The sequence below is a fragment of the Lutra lutra genome, chromosome 12 (assembly GCF_902655055.1).
Source record: "Lutra lutra chromosome 12, mLutLut1.2, whole genome shotgun sequence".
In the NCBI taxonomy this organism is placed as follows: Eukaryota; Metazoa; Chordata; class Mammalia; order Carnivora; family Mustelidae; genus Lutra; species Lutra lutra.
This window is the reverse complement of record NC_062289.1, coordinates 77,383,080-77,409,998: the sequence shown is the minus strand read 5'-3', so window position 1 is coordinate 77,409,998 and position 26,919 is coordinate 77,383,080. Positions and strand designations below refer to the sequence as shown.

At 45.9% G+C, this 26,919-nt stretch overlaps 1 protein-coding gene across 7 annotated transcripts; it reads left to right on the top strand.

Moving 5' to 3' along the window:
• The first annotated feature begins 370 nt into the window (after positions 1-370).
• On the top strand, positions 371-26,601 carry ZNF84 (zinc finger protein 84). 7 transcript variants are annotated; one of them, XM_047696173.1, is made up of 6 exons: positions 371-385; positions 2,785-2,903; positions 8,783-8,976; positions 15,806-15,932; positions 16,565-16,660; positions 20,724-26,601. In XM_047696173.1, the coding sequence occupies exons 3-6, from the start codon at positions 8,881-8,883 to the stop codon at positions 22,706-22,708; spliced, it is 2,304 nt and encodes a 767-aa protein (XP_047552129.1). In that variant the 5' UTR covers positions 371-385; positions 2,785-2,903; positions 8,783-8,880; the 3' UTR covers positions 22,709-26,601. The 7 variants fall into 7 exon arrangements, with proteins under 7 accessions (XP_047552129.1, XP_047552125.1, XP_047552124.1 ...); XM_047696169.1 differs by lacking the exon at positions 371-385 and adding an exon at positions 1,215-2,424; XM_047696168.1 differs by lacking the exon at positions 371-385 and having other exon boundaries at positions 1,215-2,903.
• Positions 26,602-26,919: the final 318 nt, after the last annotated feature.

Sequence of the window (26,919 nt, the reverse complement as noted above, 5' to 3'; positions counted from 1 at the left end):
AAGCTGATCAAAAAAAAAGAGAAAGAAAGAAAAAAGAAAAAAATGAAGGCGTCTTTCTCTCGCGCACGCGTACTCCACTCGCAGGGCCCCTGACGCTTTCGGGTTGCGCCCCTTCTTTGTCCTTCGCCGCCCAGAGAGAGGCGAGTGTGGGCGTCTCTGCGCGCGCGCCCGCATGTCCGAGTGCGCGCCCCCCGGCTCCGCAGCAGTCCCGCCAGGATCCCCGCAGGATCCCGCGGACCCAGGGGCCCCGCACGAGGCCCGCGGGCTAGGGCGACGTGCAGGCCGGGGGTGCAGGCAGGCCGGGGGCGGGGCGGCGGCGAGTCTGGGGGCGCTGGGGCGGGTCACGTGGTGCCTGGGCCTGCGCGTCCGCCGACGGAGTCCTGGGGTCGGTGCTGGCGTTCGCGGGTGTTTGGGGGCGAATTTCCTCCGGGCGGGCGGGTGGGAGGCGTGCGGGGGTCTCGCGGGGAGAGCCTGGGGGTCGTGTGTGGCCTGCACGCTTGGAGGCCTGTGTGTGCCGGCGCGTGGGCGGGCGGGGGTTTGTCGTTCGGGGGCCGCGCGGCGGGGCGCGGGATGAGTGAGGGGTCGTGGGGTCTGCGCCAGTGCCGGGGATGCTCGCGTTCGTGGGTCAGGCCTTAAAGAGTGCCCCCGCCAGGCATCCGTGGCTGTCCGGGGGCCGAGAGCCCGCGGCACGTGCGCCCCGCGGGGCTGGGACCCCTCCCCCCCCACCCGGGGTGGGCAGAGGGTCTGAGGTCGCTGGGATCCCTCTACCTCCACCCATCCCCCCGGCTGTGCAGAGGGTCTGGCATCTCTGGAACCTCCTGCCCTCCCGCCCCCCCCTACCCTGGCTGCGCAGAGGGTCAGGGCTCCTGCTGTCAGGGTGATTTCCCTGCTGGGCCTCCCGTACCCCCCTCCAGTTTGGCTTCACTAGGCTGGCTCTGCCTCTTATCTGTAGAGTTTTTTTTTTTTTAATTTATTTATTTTTATTTATTTTTATTTTTTTATGTAGATTTGCTTTTTTTTTTTTTAAAGATTTTATTTATTTATTTATTTGACAGACAGAGATCACAAGCAGGCAGAGAGGCAGGCAGAGAGAGAGGGGGAAGCAGGCTCCTTGGTGAGCAGAGAGCCCGACGCTGGGCTCGATCCCAGGACCCCGGGACCATGACCCAAGCGGAAAGCAGAGGCCCCAATCCACTGAGCCACCCAGGCGCCCCTGTAGATTTGTTTTTAAAGGCTTCCTTACTAAAACAAAAAACCCAAAGCCAGAGGAAAAAAAACCCAAGTAGTTTTCAGCAACGGCTGGCTGCTGAGGCTTGAAGTTCTCTCTCTCTGCTTGTGGGCCACCTCTGCCACTTTGGACCCTCCACTCACGGTTTCTGGGTCACAGGTTTATCTCCTGAAAATGAGGGAGTGCCAGGAAAGGATTCCTTCTTTCCTTCCTTCCTTCTTTCCTTTCTTTCTCTCAGTTCTGGTGCTTTTTGCTGTCATTAACACTTGTAGTTATTTTAATTATTTGTTGTTTGTTTCAACTGTGTGGTGGTGAACTGAACTGTGTTCTTGGGTTAAGCGCTTTACATTTAAAAAGATAATGTTCATACTTTTTTCTAAGTTTTTTTATAAGTAAGCCATTTTTTTATTTTTTAAAGATTTTTATTTATGTGACAGAGAGAGAGATCACAAGTAGGCAGAGAGGCAGGTAGAGGGTAAAGCAGGCTTCCTCCTGAGCAGAGATCATGACCCAAGCTGAAGGCAGAGGCTTAACCCACTGAGCCACCCAGGCGCCCCTTTTATGAATTTAAAATGTGTTCGTTGTCAGTTTGGAGCGACTAGATAAATAGACTCAAATGAAAACCTTTCATGATCCCATCAACAGGAGACAGTCACTGTTAATATTTTGATAAACTTCTTGTAGTCAGTTGATGTATGTGTAATTTTAGTACATCTTATTTATATTTCTTTAACAAAGCAAAATTGGGAGTATGCTGTTTGAAGCCATTAGGTTGTATTACAGGTATCTTTTGTTAAGGTAGACTGTTTTGTTCCGTGGGGGGAGTTTTTTCATCTGGCCCCTGAGAACTTATCTTCCTTTTGTTTTGTTTGTTTTTGGTTTGTTTTTAGATGGGCTCCACATCCAGTGTGGAGCCCAATGCGAGGCCTGAATCCATGACCCTGAGATCCAGACCTGAGCCGAGAGCGGGAGTCGGGCACTTACTTAATCAGCTGAGCCATCCAAGTGCCCTCCTTTCTTTTGTTTTTATCCTTAGTTTGCCGTAGTGGCGTTATTTCTGGACAGGGGACTGAATGGCGCCAGTATTGGAATGAGGCCTTTGCCCACCCTCACCCCCCACTTTTGTTGAGGGGCTGTGACTGCAGGCCTTCGGGGACACCGAGTGGGGCTAGTGGGCTGGATCTGCCACTTCATAGGTATGTCATCGATGTTGGGCAAGTTGCTGAACCTCTGAGCCTTAGGACTTTCTGTAATGGGTACTGGATGCATTAAGAAAAAAACCCCAAACAGGGTGCCTGGATGGCTCAGTGGGTTAAGCATCTGCCTTCCACTCAGGTCATGATCTCGGTCCTGGGACCGAGCCCCCTGTTGGATTCCTGCTCGTAGGGAAGTCTCCTTCTCCCTCTCCCGCTTCCCCTGCTTGTGTTCCTTCTCTCTTTGTCTCTCTCTGTCAAATAAATAATCATTAAAAAAAAACAAACAGTATGATGTCTAATACATCTGTCATAGTAAGTAATAAATGTTATTTTTTATTATTCTCTACCTTCCCCCTGAAGTTCCTTCCGAACCTGATGCTAAGTGGAACTACGCGATGGTGACAATTGTCCCTTCGTTCTGGAGACACACGTGAGAGCTGTCACAGAGAGAGCTGCGCGGTACGCAGGAAGCTGCCAAGGTATACAACACTAGCAGTCTGGTTAAATTGGGCCAGTTGTGCAGAGAAGGGTTTAGGCTTCCGTTTGCCGAGAGGACATGTGGGAGCCATATAAAACAGCTCAGGAAAAACTTGTCAAAACTTTCAATTTTCAGAAATGTATTTGTTTAAATTCAGAGTGAGGTTGAGTCTACATTTTTCTGAGTAACAAATGTCGTTAGAAATAATATCACCACACTGAGGGCTTGTCACACTTGTTCACTTGAAATTCTCAGCTCCATGTGTTTTCTATAACAACTCTACACCTGGTTTTTTTCCTTTGAGAGGGAGTGGGGAAGGGACAGGGGGAGAAGGAGAGAGAGAGATTCAAGCAGACTCCCCACTGAGCATGCCTAACGCAGGGCTCAATCCCAGGATCCCAAGATCGTGACCTGAGCTGAGACAAGAGTTGGACGCTTAACTCACTGCCCCCGCAGGTGCCCCTTAAGTCCATGTCATTTTGATCTGATGAGTTTTCTACTCTTGGTAAGTTTTCGTTGAAACCTAAGTAAACTTCACTGAGTAGCCTTTGACAACAATTACAAAGGAAATTTTATTTTTATTTTTTATTTTTTTTTAAAGATTTTATTTATTTGACAGAGAGAGATCACAAGTAAGCAGAGAGGCAGGCAGAGAGAGAGAGAGGAGGAAGCAGGCTCCCTGCCGAGCAGAGAGCCTGATGCCGGGCTCGATCCCAGAACCCTGGGATCATGACCTGAGCTGAAGGCAGAGGCTTAACCTACACTGAGCCACCCAGGTGCCCCACAAAGGAAATTTTAAAATGACACTGTGAATTTAAGGAAATGGTTTACATGATAAACATAGTTTTATTTGTCACGGTGCCAGAATGTTTATTATGTGAAATGAAGTGAAAGTATAATGCAAAGCAAATGACATTTGTTGTCATTATATTTTCCTGGCTTGCGGAGTGTGTATACAGGGGGCGGTTGTATGGATTTGACTTTTTTTTTTCCCAACCACACAAAGGTTTTTATTTCTTTTTTTTTTTTTAAAGATTTTATTTATTTATTTGATAGAGATCACAAGTAGGCAGAGAGGCAGGCAGAGAGAGAGGGGGAAGCAGGCTCCCCACCGAGCAGAGAGTCCAACACGGGGCTCAATCCCAGGACCCTGAGATCATGACCTGAGCCGAAGGCAGAGGCTTAATCCACTTAGCCATCCAGGTGCCCCAACCTTTTTTTTTTAAGATTTTTAAAAATTTTTATTTATTTGACAGACATCACAAGTAGGCAGAGAGGCAGGCAGAGAGAGAGGGGGAGGCAGGCTCCCTGCTAAGCAGAGAGCCTGATGCAGGGCTGGATCCCAGGACCCTGGGATCATTGTAACCCACTGAGCCACCCAGGTGCCCCTACATACTTTAATAGTTTAATTTATTGACTGTTTTTCTTTTAATTATGGTTCTTGCCTTTGCATTATGTATAGGTAAATTTCCCCCCAAATTACACAAATACTGTGGGTTTTTTTTTTTGTTTTTTTTTTTTTTAAGATTTTATTTATTTATTTGACAGAGAGAGATACAGCAACAGAGGGAATACAAGCAGGGGGAGTGGGAGAGGGAGAAGCAGGCTTCCCGCTGAGCAGAGAACCCGATGCGGGGCTCGATCCCAGGACGCTGGGATCATGACCTGAGCCGAAGGCAGAGGCTTAACCCACTGAGCCACCCAGGCACCCTGGGTTTTTTTTTTTTTTAAAGACTTTTTTCACATTAAAAAAAAAAAGATTTTATTTATTTATTTGAAAGAGTACAAGCAGGGAGAGCAGCGAGGGAGAGGGAGAAGCAGACGCCCCACCAAGCAGGAAGCTTGCTGCAGGACTCCATCCAGGGCCCTGGGATCATGACCTGAGCCCAAGGCAGATGTACAACTGCCACCAGTTGTGGTGGCACCACAACTGAGCCACCATGACTGAGCCACCCAGGCGCACTCCCCCCGCCCCTTTTTAATTAACATATAATGTATTATTTGTGTCAGGGGTACAGGTCTGTGATTCATCAGTCTTTTTTTTTTTTAAGATTTTATTTATTTATTTGACAGACAGAGATCACAAGTAGGCAGAGAGGCAGGCAGAGAGAAAGGAGGAAGCAGGCTCCCTGCCGAGCAGAGTCCCCGACACGGGGCTCAATCCCAGGACCCCGAGATCATGACCCGAGCCGAAGGCTGAGGCTTTAACCCACTGAGCCACCCAGGCGACCTTGATTCATCAGTCTTAACACCCAGCGGTCCCCAAAACACATACCCTCCCCTGTGTCCATACCCCAGCCACCCCATCCCTCATACCCCCCTCCCCTCCAGCAACCCTCAGTTTGTTTGCTGACATTAAGAGTCCCTTGTGGTTTGTCTCCCTTTTTGGTTTTGTCCTGTTTCATTTTTTTCTCTCTTCTGCTATGATCCTCTGTCTTATTTCTCAGATTTTACATATCAGTGAGATCCCATGATAATTGTCTTTCTCTGATTGACGTAATTTCACTTAGCATAATACATGTCATTGCAAATGGCAAGATTTCATGGGGGTTTTTTTTTGATGGCTGCATATTATTCCATTGTGTATATATACTACATCTTCTTTACCCATTCATCTGCTGATGGACATCTAGGTTCTTTCTGTAGTTTGGCTATTGTGGACATTGCTGCTATAAACATCAGGGTCCCTCACTTCTGTTTTCTTAAGGCGTTATGGTTTAAATGAAAATCCATATGGAATTAGTTTGTTGTAATGTGAGAGACAAAACTAGCCTTAGTTTCTTTTAAATGTTAATCACTTCTGTTCATTAAACAAGCCAGTTTTACTCATGGCTTTGAAATGCCACATTTGGGGTGCCGGGGGGGCTCTGTCCATTAAGTGTCTGCTTTCGGCTCAGGTCTTCATCCCAGGGTCCTGGGATTGAGGCCCGCATCAGGCTTCCCGCTTGGGGGGAGTCTGCTTCTCCCTCTCCCTCTGCCCCTCCCCCTGCTTGTGTGAACTGTCTCAAATAAATAATATCTTAAAAAAAAAAAAAAGAAATGCCACATTTATTGTCTGTTAAATTTCTACATATTTGAGCTGTAATGCTTCATGCATCTGCATATCTTATGGAGACAGTGTCAAAAGTTTTTAATTATTTGTACCCGTTAATATTTTTTTTTTTTTAGATTTTATTTATTTATTTGACAGACAGAGATTACAAGTAGGCAGAGAGGCAGACAGATAGAGAGATAGGTGGAAGCAGGCTCCCTGCAGAGCAGAGAGCCCGATGTGGGGCCCGATCCCAGGACTCTGGGACCATGACCTGAGCCGAAGGCAGAGGCTTTAACCCACTGAGCCACCCATGTGCCCCTATACCCGTTAATATTATGTGGACCTGTTCACATTCTTTATTTTGTAATTTTTAAAAAAGATTTATGTTATTTGGGAGTGTGCATGTGTGTTGGGGGAGGGGAAGAGGGAGGCTCTTCCAGCAGACTCCCTGCTGAGCGCAGAGCAGAGCCTGACTCTTGTGATCACAGCCTGAGCCAAAATGAAGAGACAGTCGCTTAACCAGGTAAGCCGCCCAGGTGCCCCAGTTACTGTGTATTTCTAAAAGTGTCCAAGCTCTTCCTGAACATTTTTCTTCCAGACGAACTTTAGAATTGCTTCTTAAAGAAAACCTTTTTGAGATTATGGTTGGAGTCAACTAAAGATATAAATAATTTGGGGCTAAATTACTTCACTGGGAAGTCTTCCTATCCCAGAGCAAGACCAGATTGTGCAGGTATGAAGCCTCTTTCTATAGTCCCCATTGGTTGTTTCAATTTCTTTCCAATGGGTCTTATGTGTTTCTTGTCCGAAGGTAGTCGTACATAATTTGTTTTTTTTTTCTTTTCCTTTTTTAAGATTTTATTTATTTGACACAGAGAGATCACAAGTAGGCAGAGGGAGAGGGGGAAGCAGGCTCCCTGCTCAGCAGAGATCATGACCTGAGCCAAAGGCAGAGGCTTAACCCACTGAAACACCCAGGCAACCCTGTGGTTTTTTCTTTGAGAGTAGATTTTATTTCCCATATACATTTTTGCTAAAAATATCCAGAGGGCACCTGGGTGGCTCAGTCGTTAAGCGTCTGCCTTCGGCTCAGGTCATGATCCCTGCGTCCTAGGATCAAGCTCTGCATCAGGTTCCATGCTCAGTGGGGAGCCTGCTTCTCCTTCTCCCACTCCCCCCGCTTGTGTTCTCTCTCGCTGTGTCTCTCTCTGTCAAATAAATAAATAAATAGATGCAAACAGTTTCCCTATCCCTTAAGATTGGTTGTCTGGGTGTGGTAATGGAGGTCATAGTTTCTTACTTGGCTTGTATATGTTGCTGAATTTTGCCATCACGTCTCACTGCTGCAGTCATAATTATGGCTAATACCTGTGTAGTGCTCACGTGTCAGCTTCTCTTCTAAGATACGTGTATTTTCACTATCGAAAGGCATTGTTTCTCGTGTAACTCGGAGAAACCTCAGTTAGCGTTTCTGAGCTGGTGCTGAAGTTTGAATCGCAGAAAGACACGAAAGGGAAGAAGCGCTTGTTCCTTTAGGTGGTGTCTGTTAGTATGAATTGGGGGCAGCAGGCCACTTGTGTGTGTTCCTGTGGAAACGTAGTGGCCAGACGTGTGCCCAGAGATGAGCACTAACTTGAGGATGTACGGCGTGTGTCTGTGCAAACACGCACATGCCGTGCTTCGAGCAGGGAGCGCCTTAAGTGCAGGACGGAGGAGATGCGATGCTGCGGTCCTGCTGCTTGGCCGCCGTGAGTCCCTTCGAGGACCGCTCGCGTTCGGTAACCTGGAGGTTCTGTTAAATGCCTCCTCGGCTTGTGTGTGAGGGTCAAATTATAAAGTGCTCAGAGAGAATTCACATGTTGTCCTTTGTTACTACAAGGAATACTCACTTGCCATTTATTATTTCATTTCTCCCTCAGAATCCCACTGTTAAGTGGACCCAAAGGTCCACTTTATCCTCACAATTTTAACAAGTAAAAAAATGAGGCTTAAAAGCTAAGAAAGGAGCATTTGGCATAAGAAGGGCCATTACACCATGATTAAAGCATAATCTTCCAGAAACATACAACCTCCGTATGTCGAACAATATGCCTTTAAACATTGAATGCAAATATTAATATGATTACAAGGTAAAATTTACCAATCTGTAATCTCATTGGGAGATTTAACACGCTTCCATCAGAAGTTGCTAGAACTGGCTGATGTAAATTGAGGGGGTTGTGGAAGACTTTCTCTGCCTGGTAAAGATAGAAGTTTGTCTGGTTTTGCCCAAAGCCATGTAGCCAGTGGTGGGAACAGTTGGTTGAAATTCTAGTCTTTTTTTTTTTTTTTTAAAGATTTTATTTATTTATTTGACAGAGATCACAAGTAAGCAGAGAGGCAAGTAGAGACAGAGAGAGGTGGAAGCAGGCTCCCCGCGGAGCAGACAGCCAGACGCGGGGCTCGATCCCAGGGTCCCAGGATCATGACCTGAGCCGAAGGCAGAGGCCTTAACCCACTGAGCCACACAGGCACCCCTCAAGTCTGTTTTAATACAAATCACTTAAGCTCTCCAAATTTCCATCTGTCTGAAATAGAGTTGTACTTGTTTACACCTGTGAGAGCGGTTGATGCCGCAGTGTCCGGAGTGAGCAGTGAGTGGTTAGCAGAAGTTCTTTACGTCTGGTATTTCTGCATCTGGCTGTCACAGCTTTCCATTCTTCTGCACCATATCCTGTTCTTACCCTGGGTAGCCCCGTGTCCATCACTCAGAACCGCAGACGATCGTGAACGCCAGGTACCTAGCAAGCGGGGAAGAGATCGTAGGTGCAGCCTGAGTCTACGCCTCAGAGTGTGTCATTTCTAAGTCCGCAGATCCCGGTCACCCACAGGAAGGCCTGCCCATGCGGTGTGAGGAAGGAGCTCCCGCAGCCAGGACCCCGCTCCCGGTGTGAGAGGCGCAGCCATGGCCTGGCAGAGTTCGGGGCCAGAGCCGAAGAGGCTCAGGGTGCAGCAGGGCTCAGAGCTACTCATCTCGCAACAGAAAATGACCATGTTACAGGTGAGGTGACTGCTGCTTTGTTTTCCAGGGACTGGAAGGGGTGGCTCTGTCTTCTAGGGAAACAAGTTTAAGTAGTCGAGAGGTCATGGGAAAAGAGCCTCAGCCTAGAAGACCTGGGTTGGGGCAGAACTAGAGCAGTGGTGGGGTAAGGGGTGCAGGCTTCCTGCACGGGGAAAAGCCATGTGTAACTTTCGATTCCCCCAACCTTCACTCACAGCCCACTGTTGACCGGAAGCCTTACCAGTAACGGGTGATTAATACCTGTTTTGTATGTGTATTATATACTGTGTTTTATGATAAAGTTAGAGAAAAGAAAATGTTATTAAAATCAAAGGGAAGAAAAAATACATTTATAGTACTATAATTGTATTGAAAAAATTCACACGTGAGTGGACCTGCCCAGTGCACACCCGTGGTGTTCAAAGGCCAACTTTTTTTTTTTAGATTTTATTTATTTATTTGAGAGAGAACACAAGCAGGGGGAGTGGCAGAGGCAGAGGGAGAAGCAGGCTTCCCACTGAGCAGGGAGCCCAGTGCGGGGCTCGATCCCAGCACCCTGGGATCATGACCTGAGTGGAAGGCAGACGCTTATCCGACTGAGCCACCCAGGCACCCTTTCAAGGGGCAACTTTATTAACAATAGGACCTTGAGAAGGTCTTATGATTTGAATTTTTTGTTTTGTTAGGGAGAGAGTGTGGGGAGGCCGCACGAGCAGGTGGAGGAAGGACAGACAGAAGAGGAAACCTTTCTCTTTTTTTTTTTTTAGCAATTTTTTATCTTCTTATTAACATAATGTATTATTAGCCCCAGGGGTACAGGTCTGTGAATCGCCAGGTTTACACAGGAGAGGAGGAGGAAATCTTAAACAGATTCCGCACCCAGTGCAGAGCCCAACAGGCTCGATAGCACAACCCTGAGATCATGACCTGAGCCAGAATCAAGGGTCAGATGCTTCGTGGACTGAGCCACCCAGGCACCCCCTGAATTTTTATAAACCATAGTGTCCTACATAATTAATGAATTTGAGCTGCAAACTTGATTTTCTAATTTTTAGCTGTTGTAATAAAGAAATAAGAATATTTCTATGGGTTGCATTATCCAAAGGTAAAAGTAAATTAGTTCTTCATAGAAAGTAAATATTTCTTGGTCATGCTTTGATGAAATCTTTGAATAAATGATATAGTGTGGGTAATGTCCTCAGAGAAACGTGGTAAATCCATGGGTATTACAGTCATTTTTCCTAGTTTTCCACAGAATGTGACCCAAGAGGAAAATACCGAAGCACTTAGTAATCATAATTATGTATTTAAGTACCTCTTTAATTGTGAAGCAGAATTCACATATGGAAAAGTACCTAAAATGTAAAAGTACAGTTCAGTGAATTATTACCAAGTGCATATGCATGAAGCCACCATTCAGGTCAAGAGGTAGAACATTCCGGGACGCCTGGGTGGCTCAGTTGGCTAAGCTGCTGCCTTCGGCTTGGGTCATGATCCCAGGGTCCTGAGATCGAGTCCCGCATCGGGCTCCTTGCTCGGTGGGGAGCCGGCTTCTCTCGCTGCTTCTCCCTGCCACTCTGCCTGCTTGTGTGTGCTCTCTCTCTAACTCTCTTCTGACAAATAAATAAGTCATGTTAAAAAAAAAAAGAAGAAGAAGAAGAAGTAGAACATTCCCAGCCCAGATGAGGCCCTTTCTGTGCCAATCACAGCCTCTTCATCCACACACAGAAATGGGACCCTGACTTTTGTTGTAACCATTTCTGTCCTTCTCTTTCTAGTGTTCCTTTAACACTGCAGTTTGGTGTCGTCTGCTGTAGTGTATAGTAATTTGTGTTTTGTTTCTTTCACTTAACACTTTATGAGGTTAATTGCAAGTGCAGCCCGCTGTCCAGCAGCTTCCTAATATTACCAGAGTCAGTGTTCAAAATTCCAGTTGTCTTATAAAACCGCAAATCGTTTGAAGTTTGTTTGGATCAGAATCTGGGTAAAGTTCATACAGTGTAATTGGTTGATCTGCTCTCTTAAGATCCTCTTAACCTATTGGGTCTTTTTTCCTAGCCCGTTTTTTTCTTGTGTTTTTTTTTTTTTTTTTTTTTAAATTTACTTGACAGATAGAGATCACAAGTAGACAGAGAGGCAGGCAGAGAGAGAGGAGGAAGCAGGCTCCCTGCTGAGCAGAGAGCCTAATTCGGGGCTCGATCCCAGGACCCTGGGATCATGACCTGAGCCGAAGGCAGAGGCTTTAACCCACTGAGCCACCCAGGCGCCCCCTCCATTTTTTTTTTTTTTTTAAGATGTTATTTATTTGAGAGAGAGAGAGAGCATGAGTGCGTGAGCTGGGAAGAGGGGCAGAGGGAGAGGGAGAAGCCGACTCGCCCCTTAGCAAAGAGCCTGACGTGGGACTCGAGCCCAGGACTCCAGGATCATGCCCTGAGCTGAAGGCAGATGCTTCACTGACACCCAGGCACCCCTCCTCACATTTTTGGCGGAAGAGGCCAGGTGGTCTATTCTGTGGATTTCCCACTGTCCGAGGTTTGTTAGTGTTGCTGGTGTGTTCTGTAGAGCTCTGCTGTCCAGTACAGAAGCCACTGGCCACATCAGCTGATTCAATTTAAAATGATTAAATCTAGGGGCGCCTGGGTGGGTCGGTAGGTGAAGTGTCTGCCTTCAGCTCTGGTCATGATCTGAGGGTCCTGAGATCGAGCCCCGCATCAGCCTCCTTGCCTGGCAGGGTTCCTGCCTCTCCCTCTGCTGCTCCACCTGCTGTGCTTTCTCTCTCTCTCTGACAAGTAAATAGAATCTAAATAACATAAAATGAATAAAATAAATAGAATAACATGAAATAAAAATGATTAGATTTAGCCCCAAGTCACATTAGCCACATTTCAGGTGTTCCGAAGCCATGAATTAGCACAGGTAAAGGGCGTCTCCATCTTCACAGACCTGATCCGGAGGCTTGATCACATTCAGTTGTCCCTTTTTTGGCAAGAGTATTTCAGAGGTTTTGGTACATACTTTCAGGAAGCAGCTCCTGTCTGCTAGCACTTGTCTGTGGTTGTTGCCTTGATGGATTATTTCCATAGGGGCTACTAAATGATACCCTGCATTGACCTCCTCTTTTTCTTCCACTTCTTTTTTTTTTTTTTTTTTTTTAAGATTTTATTTATTTGACAGAGAGAGAGAGATCACAGGTAGGCAGAGAGGCGGGCGGGCGGGCGGGCGGGCGGGTGGTGGGGAGTGGGAAGCATGCTCCCTGCTGAGCAGAAAGCCTGATGTGGGGTTGGATCCCCGGACCCTGAGATCATGACCTGAGCCGAAGGCAGAGGCTTAACCCACTGAGCCACCCAGGCGCCCTTTCTTCCACTTCTTTGTTTATACAGTTATTTACTTACTTTTTTTTTTTTCCTTTTTAAAGATTTTATTTATTTATTTGACAGACAGAGATCACAAGTAGACGGAGAGGCAGGCAGAGAGAGAGAGAGAGGGAAGCAGGCTTCCTGCTGAGCAGAGAGCCCGATGTGGGACTCGATCCCAGGACCCTGAGATCATGACCTGAGCCGAAGGCAGCGGCTTAACCCACTGAGCCACCCAGGCGCCCCTATTTACTTACTTTTAAAAGATTTTATTTAGGGGCGCCTGGGTGGCTCAGTGGATTAAAGCCTCTGCCTTCGGCTCAGGTCGTGATCTCAGGGTCCTGGGATCGAGTCCCACATTGGGCTCTCTGCTTAGCAGGGAGCCTGCTTCCCTCTCTCTCTCTCTCTGCCTGCCTCTCTGCCTACTTGTGATCCGTGTCTGTCAAATAAATAAATAAATAAAATCTTTAAAAAAAAAAAAAAAAAGATTTTATTTACTTATTTGTCAGAGAGGGAGAGAGCACCAGCAGTGGGAGCAACAGAGGGAGAGGCAGGCCCCCACTGAGCAGGGAACCCAATGCGGGGCTCGATCCCAGAACCCTGAGATGATGACCTTAGCTGAAGGCAGATGCTTAACCCAGTGAGCCACCCAGGCGCCCCTTCCTTTTGAAAATTTAATAAGCTTTTTTTAAAACTTAGTTCAATTTTTTTCTATTGTGCTTCTTTGTATGTTCTTTTAATTAGTAAATACGCTTTATTTGCATCTTTCAAGGTGATCACATATCTCTTCTTAATTTGTTAGTGTAGTGAATATCTTTATTTTTTTATTTTTAATGTTAAACCAACCTTTAATTTCTGAATATACCAACTCAGTCTTGATGTATTTTCTTCTGTATATATTGTTCCGCATAGTGTGGTAACATGTTGGTTAGGATTTTCACAACAGTGTTCATCTGTAATTTGGCCTTTGCTTTTCCTTTCTTGCAATATTCTTACTGAGTTTTGTTATCAAGGTTATGCTTCTATCAAAATGTTTAGTGTTGTGTTCTTGCTTCCATATTCCATAGTTGTTTAGTAAAATAGGAATTCTGCATTAAATGTCTACAGAATTAACTAGTAAAGCTGTTGTTTTGTGAGGAGATTTTATGTTGGAGATTCTTTTTTTTTTTTTTTTTAAGCTTTTATTTTTTTATTTATTTGTCAGAGAGACAGAGAGAGTACAGGCAGGCAGAGAGGCAGACAGAGGCTGAGGGAGAAGCAGGCTCCCCACAGAGCAAGGAGCCTGATGCAGGACTCAGTCCCAGGACCCTGAGATCATGACCTGAGCCAAAGGCAGATGCTTAACCCTCTTAGCCACCCAGGTGCCCCTATGTTACAGTTATTCTCATTACACAGTTACTCCTGGATGAATATTGACATTGGCTACAGAATCCTTCCTTTCAGCACTTTAAAAATGTTCTCCTTTCTACTGGCCTCTGTGCCTTTGAATAAGACATCTGCAGCCCATTGAACTGCTCCCTGTGAGAGTCATGTCTCCTTTGTCTGTTTTCCCTAGCAGTTGGGTTGTGATGTGTTTGGTCGGCTCTCTTCATGTCTGTCCAGTTGGGGGTCCAGCCCGTCTCCTGAGTCTGCCACCTTATGCCTTTTGCCACATTTGGGGAGCATGGAGCTGTCACTTGTTCTGTCTGCCACGCTCCTGCTTTTCTTTTCCTGGGACTCCTGAGACGCGTTTGGTGTTGTCTGGCCCTGTCCTGAGCCCTGAGTGTCTGAAGCTCATTTTTTTTTTTTTTTAAGATTTTATTTATTTATTTGACAGAGATCACAAGTAGGCAGAGAGGCAGGCAGAGAGAGAGGAGGAAGCCGGCTCCCCGCTGAGCAGAGAGCCCGACTCGGGGCTCGATCCCAGGACCCTGGGATTATGACCTGAGCCGAAGGCAGAGGCTTTAACCCACTGAGCCACCCAGGCACCCCCTGAAGCTCATTTTTAAGTCTTCTTTTCTCTCAATTACTCAAAATGGGTACTTTTATTGACTGGCTTCAGGTTTGCTGGCCCTTGTCAAAGTGTGTGATGTCCTGTTTAGGTGAGGTTTTGTATTTTATGATGGTATTCTGCGTTTTTTAGTTTTCTGGTCATCTCAGGAGGCTTTGGGACATAAAATCCAGAAATCTTTCTGAGACCTAGATTTGGTTATCTCACTCCTATTCCGTGAGTCATGGCTAGCTGTTGGCAACAAGAGCGTGTCTAGCTCAGGGGTGCCTGGGTGGCTCAGTCGGCTGGGCATCTGACTCTTGATTTCAGCTCAGGTTATGATCTCAGGGTCGTGGGATCGAGCCCCATGTCAGTTAGGCCTGTGCTCAGTGGGGAGTCTGGTTGAGATTCTGTCTCCTCTGCCCTTCCCCCAAATAAACCTTTAATTAAGAAAAGAAAGAGGGACTCCTGGGTGGCTCAGTTGGTTAAGCGGCTGCCTTCGGCTCAGGTCATGATCCCAGTGTCCTGGGATCGAGTCCCACATCGGGCTCCTTGCTCGGCAGGGAACCTGCTTCTCCCTCTGCCTCTGCCTGCCTCTTGGCCTACTTGTGATTTCTCTCTCTCTCTGACAAATAAATAAAATCTTTAAAAAAAAAAAAAAAGAAAGAAAAAGTGTCTAGGTTGGTTAATTCCAGTTAGCCCCACCTCCCACGTGGCCTTTACTCGAATCCCTACCTCACACTCTCTGATGTTGTCTAACTTGTACCTCCCGAATTCCAGCAGTTTTGGGGTCTCATTGGAGCTACTGGCTCCCAGTATGCCTTTGCATCCCCATTTTTTTTTTTAAAGATTTTTTTTTATTTGAGAAAGAGCGGGAGCATGAGCGGGGGGAGGGGCAGAGGGAGTGGGAGAAATGGGCTCCTCGACGAGCAGGGAGTTGGACGTGGGGCTCGATCCTGGGGATCATGACCTGAGCTGATGGTAGACCCTTAACTGACTGAGCTACTCAGGTGCCCTGCATCCCTGTTTTGTGGGAAGTACTGCTAATTTCCTAAAATTCATCTCAAGCTTTGCCTCTTGGAAAGAGCCTCAGTTGACGCTCAAACGGATGCTCTTCCTCTGACCCGTGTTGTGCTATCTGTTCATTTCTGCCTCTGCTATTACAGTGGCCTGTTGTAGGAACAGGTGTGCAGGTTTGCAGTCCCCTGCAAGGCTGTGCAGCTTTTTAAGCTGTTTTACTCTCTTTCTTTTGGTGCCGCTTCTCCGGTGCCGCAGCTGTGGTGCAGTACACATTTTGTTGGTGGTTCAGAAGATGTAAAGTTGGGAGCTCCAGTTGTCAGGTATCCTATGAACAGAGGGATGGAAGGGTGCATCGTGGCATTTTCTCCCAGAGGCATGATGCGAAGGAGTCACGGTCGTCATTCTCCGTGGCTTGCTGTGATGGAATGACGTGCGCACATCACGCAGCGGCCCTTGCTGCAGGTTCACTGGGGCTGTGCTCTTACAGGAGGCGTTCTCATTTGAAGATTTATCTGTGGACTTCACCCAGAAGGAATGGCAGCTCCTGGACCCCAGTCAGAAGGACCTGTACAAGGATGTCATGTTGGAGAACTACAGCAGCCTTGTGTCCCTGGGTAAGGCAGCTCCCCGACAACCTCCTGGCAGGCCCAGCATCTCACTTTTTGAGTTGCCAGGAGCTCCGCAGCTTCTGAAATCTCTAGTTGTTTTGGACCTGAATTTAGGAGATTGAAAGTTCCCTGCGCTGTGACACTAGGGAAGGCGTCTGCACCTCACCTTGGGATAACGAAGACTTATTTTCCATGTGCAGCTCTGAAACTGATCAGGACGGTGGTGGTGTTACCATTAGTAGTCGGCACCAGTGCAAGGAACGTACTGTATTTCGTGTACTGTTCACATGTGGCCTTATTTACAGAGCAGTTTTGTGTGGCTGGTACGATGATTCTCCTTTTAAGTAACTTTCCCAAGGACTGAAAGCTAGTAAGTGGAAGTGTCTGGATTTGAACCCAGGCAGACTGGTCCAGAGCCTTTGAAGTGAGTAATGGTTTTGGGTTGGGATTATAGAAGTCAGAGAGTCTTAGACCCCAGTAGCCACCAGTGAAGACCATTGCCTTTGAGCATTACTTACTCTGTTGATACACCAGTGGGTAGCTTCACTGTGTCCCCCTGATGCCAGACCTTGCTCGTTCTTCAGAGGCCCTAAAGCCCAAGCAGTGGGGGCCACGGCTTTTGTGTTTTCCCCAAACAGGGTACGAAGTTGTGAAACCTGAGGTCATCTTCAAGTTGGAGCAAGGAGAAGAGCCGTGGATCGGAGATGGGGAAGTTCCAAGTTCAGACGGTCCAGGTGGGTGTGAAAACCAGATAGATGCAGGACGCAGAGACTCAGTCTCAGCTGTCAGTGGGTGATTGACCCTGGGATCATGACCTGAGCTGAAGGCAGAGGATGAACCCACCGAGCCACCCAGGTGCCCCTTGTTTTTTTTGTTTTTAAAATATTTTATTTATTTTTTGACAGAGATCACAAGTAGGCAGAGAGGCAGAAAGAGAGAGGGGGGAAGCAGGTTCCCTGCCGAGCAGAGAGCCTGATGCGGGGCTCGATCCCAGGATCCTGGGATCATGACCTGAGCCGAAGGCAGAGGCTTAACCCACTGAGCCACCCAGGCGCCCCTGTTTTTTTTGTTTTTAATTCAGCATTTAAACATTGAACATTTATGCTTCACTTCAGTGCAGTGCACTTGTAGTCTAAGTTCACTATACAAGGCCTGTGTGTTAGGGTCCTCAAGACCACTGCCACATTTAGAGAGCTGCGAGGAGAACTCAGGATATCATCCATATGGCTAGGATTTCTTTTTTTTTTTTTTTAAGATTTTATTTATTTTTTTGACAGAGAGCACAAGTAGGCAGAGAGGCAGGCAGAGAGAGAGAGGAGGAAGCAAGCTCCCTGCTGAGCAGAGAGCCAGATGTGGGGCTCGATCCCAGGACTCTGGGATCATGACCTGAGTCGAAGGCAGAGGCTTTAACCCACTGAGCCACCCAGGCGCCCCTGGCTAGGACTTCTTAACAGCAACATAATGACAGCTTCCTCATCAGCGAGAGAGCACAAACAGAGGCTGGAGGAATCTGGGGGCAGGTGTCCTGTGCTGCTCCCTCATTGAGGGTCACCCCAACAATGAAAGTGCAGTAATATGTGTAGTGTTTCTGCACAGGGAAGCTCACTAAAGACCCAGCACCTGGGGACCTCTGCCTGGCACACAGCAGCATTGCAGACTCCCAGAACAGCAGGTGCTTAGCACAGGGAGCCCCTGTTATATCAGCTGGGGAGTGGTGGGCACACTCCAGAAACCAGGCTCCCAGATGGCAGCCAAGGGCTACCCTGCAAGTAGCCATGTACCATAGAATGTTGAAGAGAGAGTGATGTCTCTTATTCTTCAGGTATTGTGCTGGGTGGTGTGGGTTCCTTAGTGAGCATTGGAGATCAGTTCCCTGCCTGTGCAGGGCTTACTTTCTCCTGGGAAGACAAAAGAAATCAAGTCGGAATAACCAGGGTAAAGCCCAGACCCTGAAAGTTCGATCATAGATGTAAATTGGGTAGATGATAATAGGGTAGAGGATTTGTTGCTCTCCTTAGGCTGCCGTAACAAAATACCACAGACAGATAAATAGCAGAAAATAGCTGTTGGCACAATTCTGGAGGCCAGGGTCATGGCACCTGTGTGATTGGGTTCTGATGAACGTGGTTGTGCTGGCTTGCGCATAGCTGCTTTGTGGCCTTGTGGCTTTGCCCTCCTGTTGCCTTGCTTCATTTGTGCAAGGGGTGGGGATGAGGTCTGCTCTGGTGTTTCTGATAAGGATACTAATCCTTTTGGATCAGGGCCCCACCCCTTGTTCTCATTTAGCCTTAATTCCTTTGAGATCCCATTTCCAAATACAGCCACACTGATGGTTAGGGCTTCAACATAGAGGTTTGGAGGTGGGGGGGCGGGTTTAAGGGGGCTCCACAAACATACAGTGCACAACACAGTCACGTGGAGAAGCCAGTTCTAGACACGAAGACCAAAATGAGTGAGCTGTGTGAATTGGGGGAAAGTGTTCCCTGAAGGAATGACAAATATGAATCTATTAGGTCAGGAAGGGACTTGGTGACTTCAGGACAACAGAAAGGAAGCCTTTCTGTTTGGGTGTCTGTGTGCCAGGGAGATAGAGGCTGTGCTATGTGTGAGACCTAGGTCATACATTGACTTGTAAGCAGTAGGAAGGTGGTTAGATTGATTCAAGGAATTTTAAATTTAAAAAAGTAATTAAAAAATAAATAAAAATTTTACATTTTCTAAAAAGATTTTATTTATTTGAGAGAGAGAGAGCATGTGCACGTGCGCACAAGCAAGGGGACGGGTAGAGGGAGAGAGAGAAGCAGACTTCTCACTGAACAGGGAGCCTGATGTGGGGCTTGATCCCAGGAACGTGGGATCATGACCTGAGCTGATGACACTTAACCAACTGAGCCACCCATGTGCCCTGATTTACATGTTTTGTTTTGTTTTTTAAATATTTGTTTATTTGGGGCACCTGGGTGGCTCAGTGGGTTGAAGCCTCTGCCTTTGGCTCAGGTCGTGATCCCAGGGTCCTGGGATCGAGCCCCGCATCGGGCTCTCTGCTCAGCAGGGAGCTTGCTTCCCTTCCTCTCTCTCTGCCTGCCTCTCTGCCTACTTGTGATCTCTGTCTGTAAAAAATAAATAAATAAATAAATAAATAAAATATATGTATATATATGTAGATATAGATTTGTTTATTTGAGAGAGCATGCGTGCAGATGGAGGGGAGGGCAGAGGGAGTTGGGGAGGGAGACGAGCAGAACCCTACTGAGCACAGAGCCCCCCCCGGTCCCACGACCCTGAGATCATGACTTGAGCTGAAAACAAGAGTTGGGCACTTAGCCAACTCAGCCACCGAGGCTCAGATTTACATTTTTAAAAGTTTGACCCGAGTACACTGTGAAAAATGTAATGGGAAGCAGGGAAACCAGGTGGGAGGATATTTCACTGAGAAAAGTGGAGAGAGTTGGGGCATCTGGGATATACCACAATGACCAACCATAAAGCAGTCCCATTTTTCTAGTGAGAAAAAAGTAAAAATTTCCAAATGTGTACTTAGTCTAACAATGTAATATTTAAAGTAATGCAAAGTTGTAAGTTTAATTTACAAAGACTTCATTTTCTGCTCTCACATTTCCTATGACCACTTTATTCGTACTCTTAACCTCCATCTCAAAACTAATATTTCTATACTAGACTCTGATTTTAACCACCAGACCTCTTTTTCCCTCATCCCCTATCTTAGGGTATTTTCAGTGAAAGAACACATGGGTCTTAAGGTTTTGTGCCTGAACAGATTAAATGAAGGATGATGCATTCCATGAAATGGCTGTCTTGGTAATAATATTGAAAATGTGCTTAGAAAGTTTCAAAATTCCAGAGAATTTAAAAATGGGGAAAAGTTCGCAAACGATTTCTCATTCTTCAAGCTTGTAATGGCTTCAGTAGTTCCTCTATCGATCCTGTTAATTTTCTGTCTTCTTCAATAGAATGTAAACTTCACAAGGTCAGGGGCTGACTGTTTCCTGTCCCCAGGGCCTCACACAGTCAGGGTGGAGGAAATCCTCTCCTCAGAATATTGGATCAGTCTTTCTTTCTTTCTTTCTTTCTTTTTTTTTTTTTTTTTAAGATTTTATTTATTTATTTGACAGAGAGAGATCACAAGTAGACGGAGAGGCAGGCAGAGAGAGAGAGGGAAGCAGGCCTCCCACTGAGCAGAGAGCCTGATGCGGGACTCGATCCCAGGACCCTGAGATCATGACCCGAGCCGAAGGCAGCAGCTTAACCCATTGAGCCACCCAGGCGCCCCGGATCAGTCTTTCTACCCTCCTTTCTTGGTTCCTCCTTGCTCTTGATGAATTTTTTACATTTCCTCTCCATTTTATAAACTTACATTTGACAAAACCAGAGGTGACTTACTATAGTGCCTGTATCTTATTCCTTTTTATAGAATTTTCTTTTCTTTTTTTCCCCCCTTACCTGGATAGATCTTATGCTAGGGACTGAGAGACAACCTTCTGAAGCGTTCATCCCTTCAAATAGTGTTGCTAGTTTTGTATTCTGTAAACACAGCCATAGAAGAGGCACTGGGGGAGCTCAGTCCGTGGAGTGTCTGCCTCTTGGTTTTGGCTCAGGTCATGATCTGAGTCATAGGACTGAGCCCTGTGTTTGGGCTCCAAGCTCAGTGGGAAGTCTGCTTGAGATTCTCTCCCTCTGCCTCTCCCCCTACTTTCATGCCCACTCTCTCTGAAATTGATTAATAACCCAAGAAAAACCCAACTATGGAAGCATTCACAGGCTTTTCTTTCTTTATAGAACAAGTTTTGCAAGTAAATGGTCACATGACATGGCAGCAGGATAACCAAGAGAAGCTTAGAAATATGAAACAAGATCATGAATGTGATGCATTTGGGAAAAAATTCAATCTGAGCATGAACTTTGTTCCGTTAAGGAAATCAAACAGTGAAGATGATGTAGATGGATTACTTTTAAAACATCACTTAGATTTACTTATTCCAAAAGCAGATTATGGAAAAACGGAAGCAGGTGGCTTAAGTGTATTTGATAAGTTGTTTCTCCATCCCAAACCTGAGGAAACTGATAATTGGTTAAAATACTATGAATATGATAAATATGATAAAATTAACTCTAAGAAGTCACAGATTATCATATATCATAGAAACCGTTTAGGGGAGAAACTCTATGAATGCAGTGAATGTAGGAAACGCTTCAATAAGAAATCAAGTCTCATTAAACATCAGAGCAGACATATAAGAGAGATCGCCTATGGCTGTGGTAACTGTGGCAAAACCTTTCCCCAGAAGTCACAGTTTATTACGCATCACAGAACTCATACAGGAGAGAAACCTTATGATTGTGGCCAGTGTGGGAAGGCCTTCTCCCAGAAGTCGCAGCTCACATCCCATCAGAGAACACACACAGGAGAGAAACCATATGAATGTGGTGAATGTGGGAAAGCCTTCTCCCGGAAGTCACATCTCATCTCACACTGGAGGACACACACGGGTGAAAAACCCTATGGGTGCAATGAATGCGGGAGGGCCTTTAGTGAGAAGTCAAATCTTATTAATCATCAGAGAATTCATACAGGAGAGAAACCTTTTGAATGCAGAGAATGTGGGAGAGCTTTCAGCAGGAAGTCACAGCTCGTTACACATCACAGGACTCACACAGGGACAAAACCCTATGGATGTAGTGATTGCAGAAAAGCCTTCTTTGAGAAATCAGAGCTCGTTAGACATCAGACAATTCATACTGGAGAGAAGCCCTACGAATGCAGCGAATGTCAGAAAGCCTTCAGAGAGCGGTCGAGTCTCATTAACCACCAGAGAACTCACACAGGAGAGAAGCCTCATGTGTGCATTCAGTGTGGGAAAGCCTTCTCCCAGAAGTCACATCTCATATCCCATCAGATGACACACACAGGAGAGAAACCCTTTGTATGCAGTAAATGCGGGAAAGCCTTCAGCAGGAAATCTCAGCTTGTTAGACATCAGAGAACTCACACAGGAGAAAAGCCCTATGAATGCAGTGAATGTGGGAAGGCTTTCAGTGAAAAATTAAGCCTTACTAATCATCAGAGAATTCATACAGGAGAGAAGCCCTATGTGTGCAGCGAGTGTGGGAAAGCCTTTTGTCAGAAGTCACATCTCATATCCCATCAGAGGACTCACACAGGAGAGAAACCCTATGAATGCACTGAATGTGGGAAAGCCTTTGGTGAGAAGTCAAGTCTTGCAACTCACCAGAGAACTCATACGGGAGAAAAACCGTATGGGTGCAGGGATTGTGAAAAATCCTTCTCCCAGAAGTCACAGCTGAATACTCACCAGAGAATCCACACAGGAGAGAAACCCTATGAATGCAGTCTTTGTAGGAAAGCTTTCTTTGAGAAATCGGAACTAATTAGACATCAAAGAACTCATACAGGAGAAAAACCATACAAATGCAGCGAGTGTGGGAAAGCCTTCAGGGAGAAGTCAAGCCTCATCAATCATCAGAGAACACACACAGGTGAGAAACCCTTTGAGTGCGGCGCATGTGGCAAAGCCTTTTCTCGGAAATCACACCTAATACCACATCAGAGGACACACACTGGGGAGAAGCCCTACGGCTGCAGCGAATGTAGGAAAGCCTTCTCTCAGAAGTCACAGCTTGTTAATCACCAGAGAATACACACAGGAGAGAAGCCCTACCAGTGCCATGAATGTGCGAAAGCCTTCTCCCAAAAGTCACAGCTCATTAATCACCAGAGGACTCATACAGCGAAGAAATCCTAGGACTGGGGTTACTGCTACTTTGACAGCTCTCAGCTCTTCGTACTTCAGAAAATGCAGTTAGGGTAAACCTTTCAGATAAATAGTTGCATCACATTTTACGTCTGTCTGGGTAATCTTTTAGGGTAGGAACTCTGAGGTTATGTAGGGAGAGCTTTGAGCAGGTTAACCTGTTTGTGTAAGAACCCTGAGAGTAGAATGAACCTGTGAGATGCAGTGACTTTCAAAACCCTGTCAGACACACAGTGGGAAATGAAAAGCAATGAGGAGTACTGTGAACGTCAGAAAGCCTTGCAGAGGTGACACCTCATTTGCTGTTGGGAAATATCCTCACTGAGGTAAACTCTAGTCCAGTAAATGAAGAAAAATCCCACGAGCGCAGCAAGTAATGTCCTATTTTCATCAAGAAGTCACAGGTCATTGTACATTAAGAAAATACTCTCCGGAATGAAGCTCAGTGGAAATGCTAAATGTGGGACAATCTTCATCAGGTAATCCAACCATATTGTATTTGGGGGGAATTCATAATGTGGGTCAGACTAACAATTTAAAGACCTTGGAAACGTGCCCCTAGAAATAAGGCTATAAAGGGAAGCCATGCATTTTTTAATAGGTGGGGTTATCAGAAATGCCCAATTCTAATGGTTGATGTGTTCACTCTGAAGAATGAAGTTTTTAAAAATGTGTGAATAAATGAAGTCATTGAAGCATCTGAATAAGACACTTCTCAGTGGTACTTATGGCTTATTTTCCTGTGTTACACAGTGTGTGTCATATTTTGGAATCACATGTGTAAATGTAATTGCGAGCATGAAATGCACATACCATACCTGGTAGTGCCTCTGATGTCAGGACATACTGCGTGCTGCTGGTATTTCTGTTTCACTGATAACAGTAAAAAGAGCAATTGATACAACACCTCTTACTGCTAATATGCCGCTTAAGTGATAGCACCACATCCTTTTTCCTTATGGCTTGTTGGCATATAAAAGGGGTCTGTTGTTGCTGACTTTTCAGTTATGAAAGGCAACATTATATAAATATGTTTGCAACCTGAGAGAATTTATATAAAATCTGGTTAATAAGTATTCAAAGGCAGGAACCACAACCTAGCAATAGTGACTCATGAATGAACAGAAGAAAGCAGGTGTGTGAACTCTATCACTCAGCTCTGACTCAGGCTAAATGGCAGTCATGCTATGCACAGTCTTGTTCCCATTCATCTTGGCACCCCTGTGCATCAAGTAGATGTACTTAAATACAGCATGTATGTTACTTCACTCTGATGAAATATCATGATGCTGTGTGCTGTTACATTTTTGGTGTTTCTTAAAATATCTTGTAAAAAAACTAGCTGGAGAAGCCAATTTAAGAGTCACAGTTCAGAAAATGTAAAATACAGATTCTTGTGGTGAGAAAAATATTTTTGGTGTATTCAAGGAAGCCTGCTTTGCCTTCCTATGATTTTCTGTGCCTACTGGATTGGTATTAAGAAATAGAATTTTCACTGTTGCATCATTTGAAATATCTGTGTTTCTCGTTTCGTCACCAGTTGCACCCTCTGATGGAGACTCCTGCTGTGAATCTTTCATGACCAGTAGGGTTCGCTTTGGCAGTGCATGACCCACCCCTTAGCTTAGGTAGAACTCTGCAGTGGTCTTTACAATGTTCCTTGACAAAGTCAACAGTATTCTGTGTATGATGGTGAAATTCAGAGAAATCCAGCCCTGACCTTGTTATCAGGCTTGGAAAAAATAAAGACTTCTCTCATACACAAGTTGCTTTATCAGTATGGTGTCTTGCACTTTTGATTCTAGCAGTATTTTTTTCCTTTAGTTGCCAATTTTAACATCATTGTTGAAAATTGGGACTTAAAGAGTAATTCTCTAAACCACCGTACCAGGTTAAAAGTATCTAAGTTCTCAAGTTTGTATTCATTCTCAAATGTATGGACTTCCTACTTTTCTGCATAATACCTGAAAGTGATTTTTTTTTAAAGATTTTATTTATTTGACAGACTGAGATCACAAGTAAGCAGAGAGGCAGGCCGAGGGAGGAGGAAGCAGGCTCCCTGCTGAGCAGAGAGCCCGAATGCGGGGCTCGATCCGAGGACTCTGGGATCATGACCTGAGCTGAAGGCAGAGGCTTTAACCCACTGGGCCACCCAGGCGCCCCCCTGAAAATGATTTTTATCAACTTCATTTGTAAGACAGTAGTGACAGAGTGATGTCTTATTTTGTAGATTTTCCCATTGTTAAATTTCTATCCATCATGATTCTCTTTACTAGTCCCAGAGGTTGATTCATTAGTTCTTGGATTGAGCTTGGAGTCTGTTGTCTAAAAGTGACTTAATTTTGCTCTCTTTAACTCCAGATGATTCCATTTACTATTAAGCAGTTAAACCCAGTACTTTCCTCACTAAATAATAGAGCTTTGGCACTAGCCCATTGATCTAATACCCAAAAGCAGGTTTTTTCCCTTAGTGCCAGTTACCAGTAATCCGAAGGGCTAATGCTGGCGGCAGAGGTCTCGTTTATCAGAATGCCTTCTGTGGAGGCCCAGCTATGTTTTGTAGAACTCACTAGGGACTCTTTCTGAAGTCACAAGGGTTTTGATTCTGAAATTAGATATTTCTAGTGTCTATCTTTTAAATTACCTTGGTAAACCATAAAAAACATATGACCCCACATTTCCGCTCATTGGTTCCTACCACAAATCCCACCCGAAGAAGAAAACCGATTTTATAGAGGGATTTATGTGTAGCTTCCTGGTGCACAATAGGTTATGTTGGTTGAATGTGTAAGGAGACCAGGGGGAAGGAGCATCCCCACCCAAGTTCCCCCACTGGGCTGGAGACAGTCCTGCAGAGGACAATTCCTACTGCATTCCTTTTACTAAATAAAGTCTGAGTTTTGGGACCTGTCCCAGGAGGGCCTTCTGTTCAGCGTTTCTCTGTGGGCTTTGGTAATCAGACACAGTTACCTCTGTGTGGGTGTGTGTGCTGGACATTTTGATTTCAAGATTAACCCTTGTAGAGCCCGAGGAGAAGGAAACCCAAAGAATATCCAGTTTATCCAGCAATACCTGTATCAAAAAGCAGAATGCAGATCAGTGGGGATTTGGAATCTCCACTGGAGGCTCTCTCAGTGGCCGCTTATTTCAGCAATATGCTCGGGTGGTCGATTTCGCCGAACTCCTGAGTCTGTAAATACTGTACCCACAAGCTGGTCTGGCCCAAGTGCGGACACGCTCACCCCCACCATGATGCTTGTCCATTTCCCACACTTAGTTACTTCAAGATGCGATTCCGATTATGCACTCCTCTGTTGAAATACCGTGCGGCTAATTGTGGACTTAAAGTGGACTGGCCTCATGGTAGATGAGGACTTCTACACAAACCCAGCCTGTTATTTCTGAATATCTGTCCTCCTACACAGTACTTTTTTGGCCTCCTCAAACTACTTGCAGTTCCTTGAGGTTTCTGCAGTTTCGCAAAGCTTTTCGCCACTCTTCTGTCCCTGAAATGCCTGTGTTCCTTGTTAATGCCTGTCCACACTTTATGAACCCGCACACGTGTCTTCTCATTGTGATAATATAACTATCACATGTCTCTTCCATTAGAAAGCTTCTGGAAAGCTGGGACTACCTTCTTTGTATAGTTTTAACAACTGAAGCTGTGACATACAAGCGTGGGTGCTCTCGGTGGCTTCCCCCCCATGTGGGGAAGCATTGTCTACAGAGAGACAAGAATGAAGCCATGGAAACTCGTGCTCCAAGAGCTGCTGCTTCTGGTCTTGATGTGCAGGTTCACCTCTCCTGCCCTTTTCATGCCTTGGGTGTTGCATTCTGTGAGATATTCCAAATATCCTTGTAATAAATTCTGATGTTAGCTTTGACTGGTTCAGGTTGTGTTTGTTCTTACAGCCCAGCTGTTCCTCGCACAGGAGGTCGGGCTGTGTCATGACTCGGACTCTCTGGGAGCGGATCCGGACATGAGGTTTGGAATGCAAGTGCTCGTTGAGGACCCGCTGCCATGAGGCGAAGGAAGGGTAGTGGGTCAGGGGAAGAGGGGAGGTGGCACAGAGGTGGTAGAGACGCTTGCTACGTCGGTAGGGGGCTCTGAAGCTAGTGCAGCTCAGGAGTGTCTCGTGTTGGGCCCAGATGGGCAGGTCTCTGCAGCTCTGAGGCGCTCTGTCCCTGGAGGCCTGCTGCCC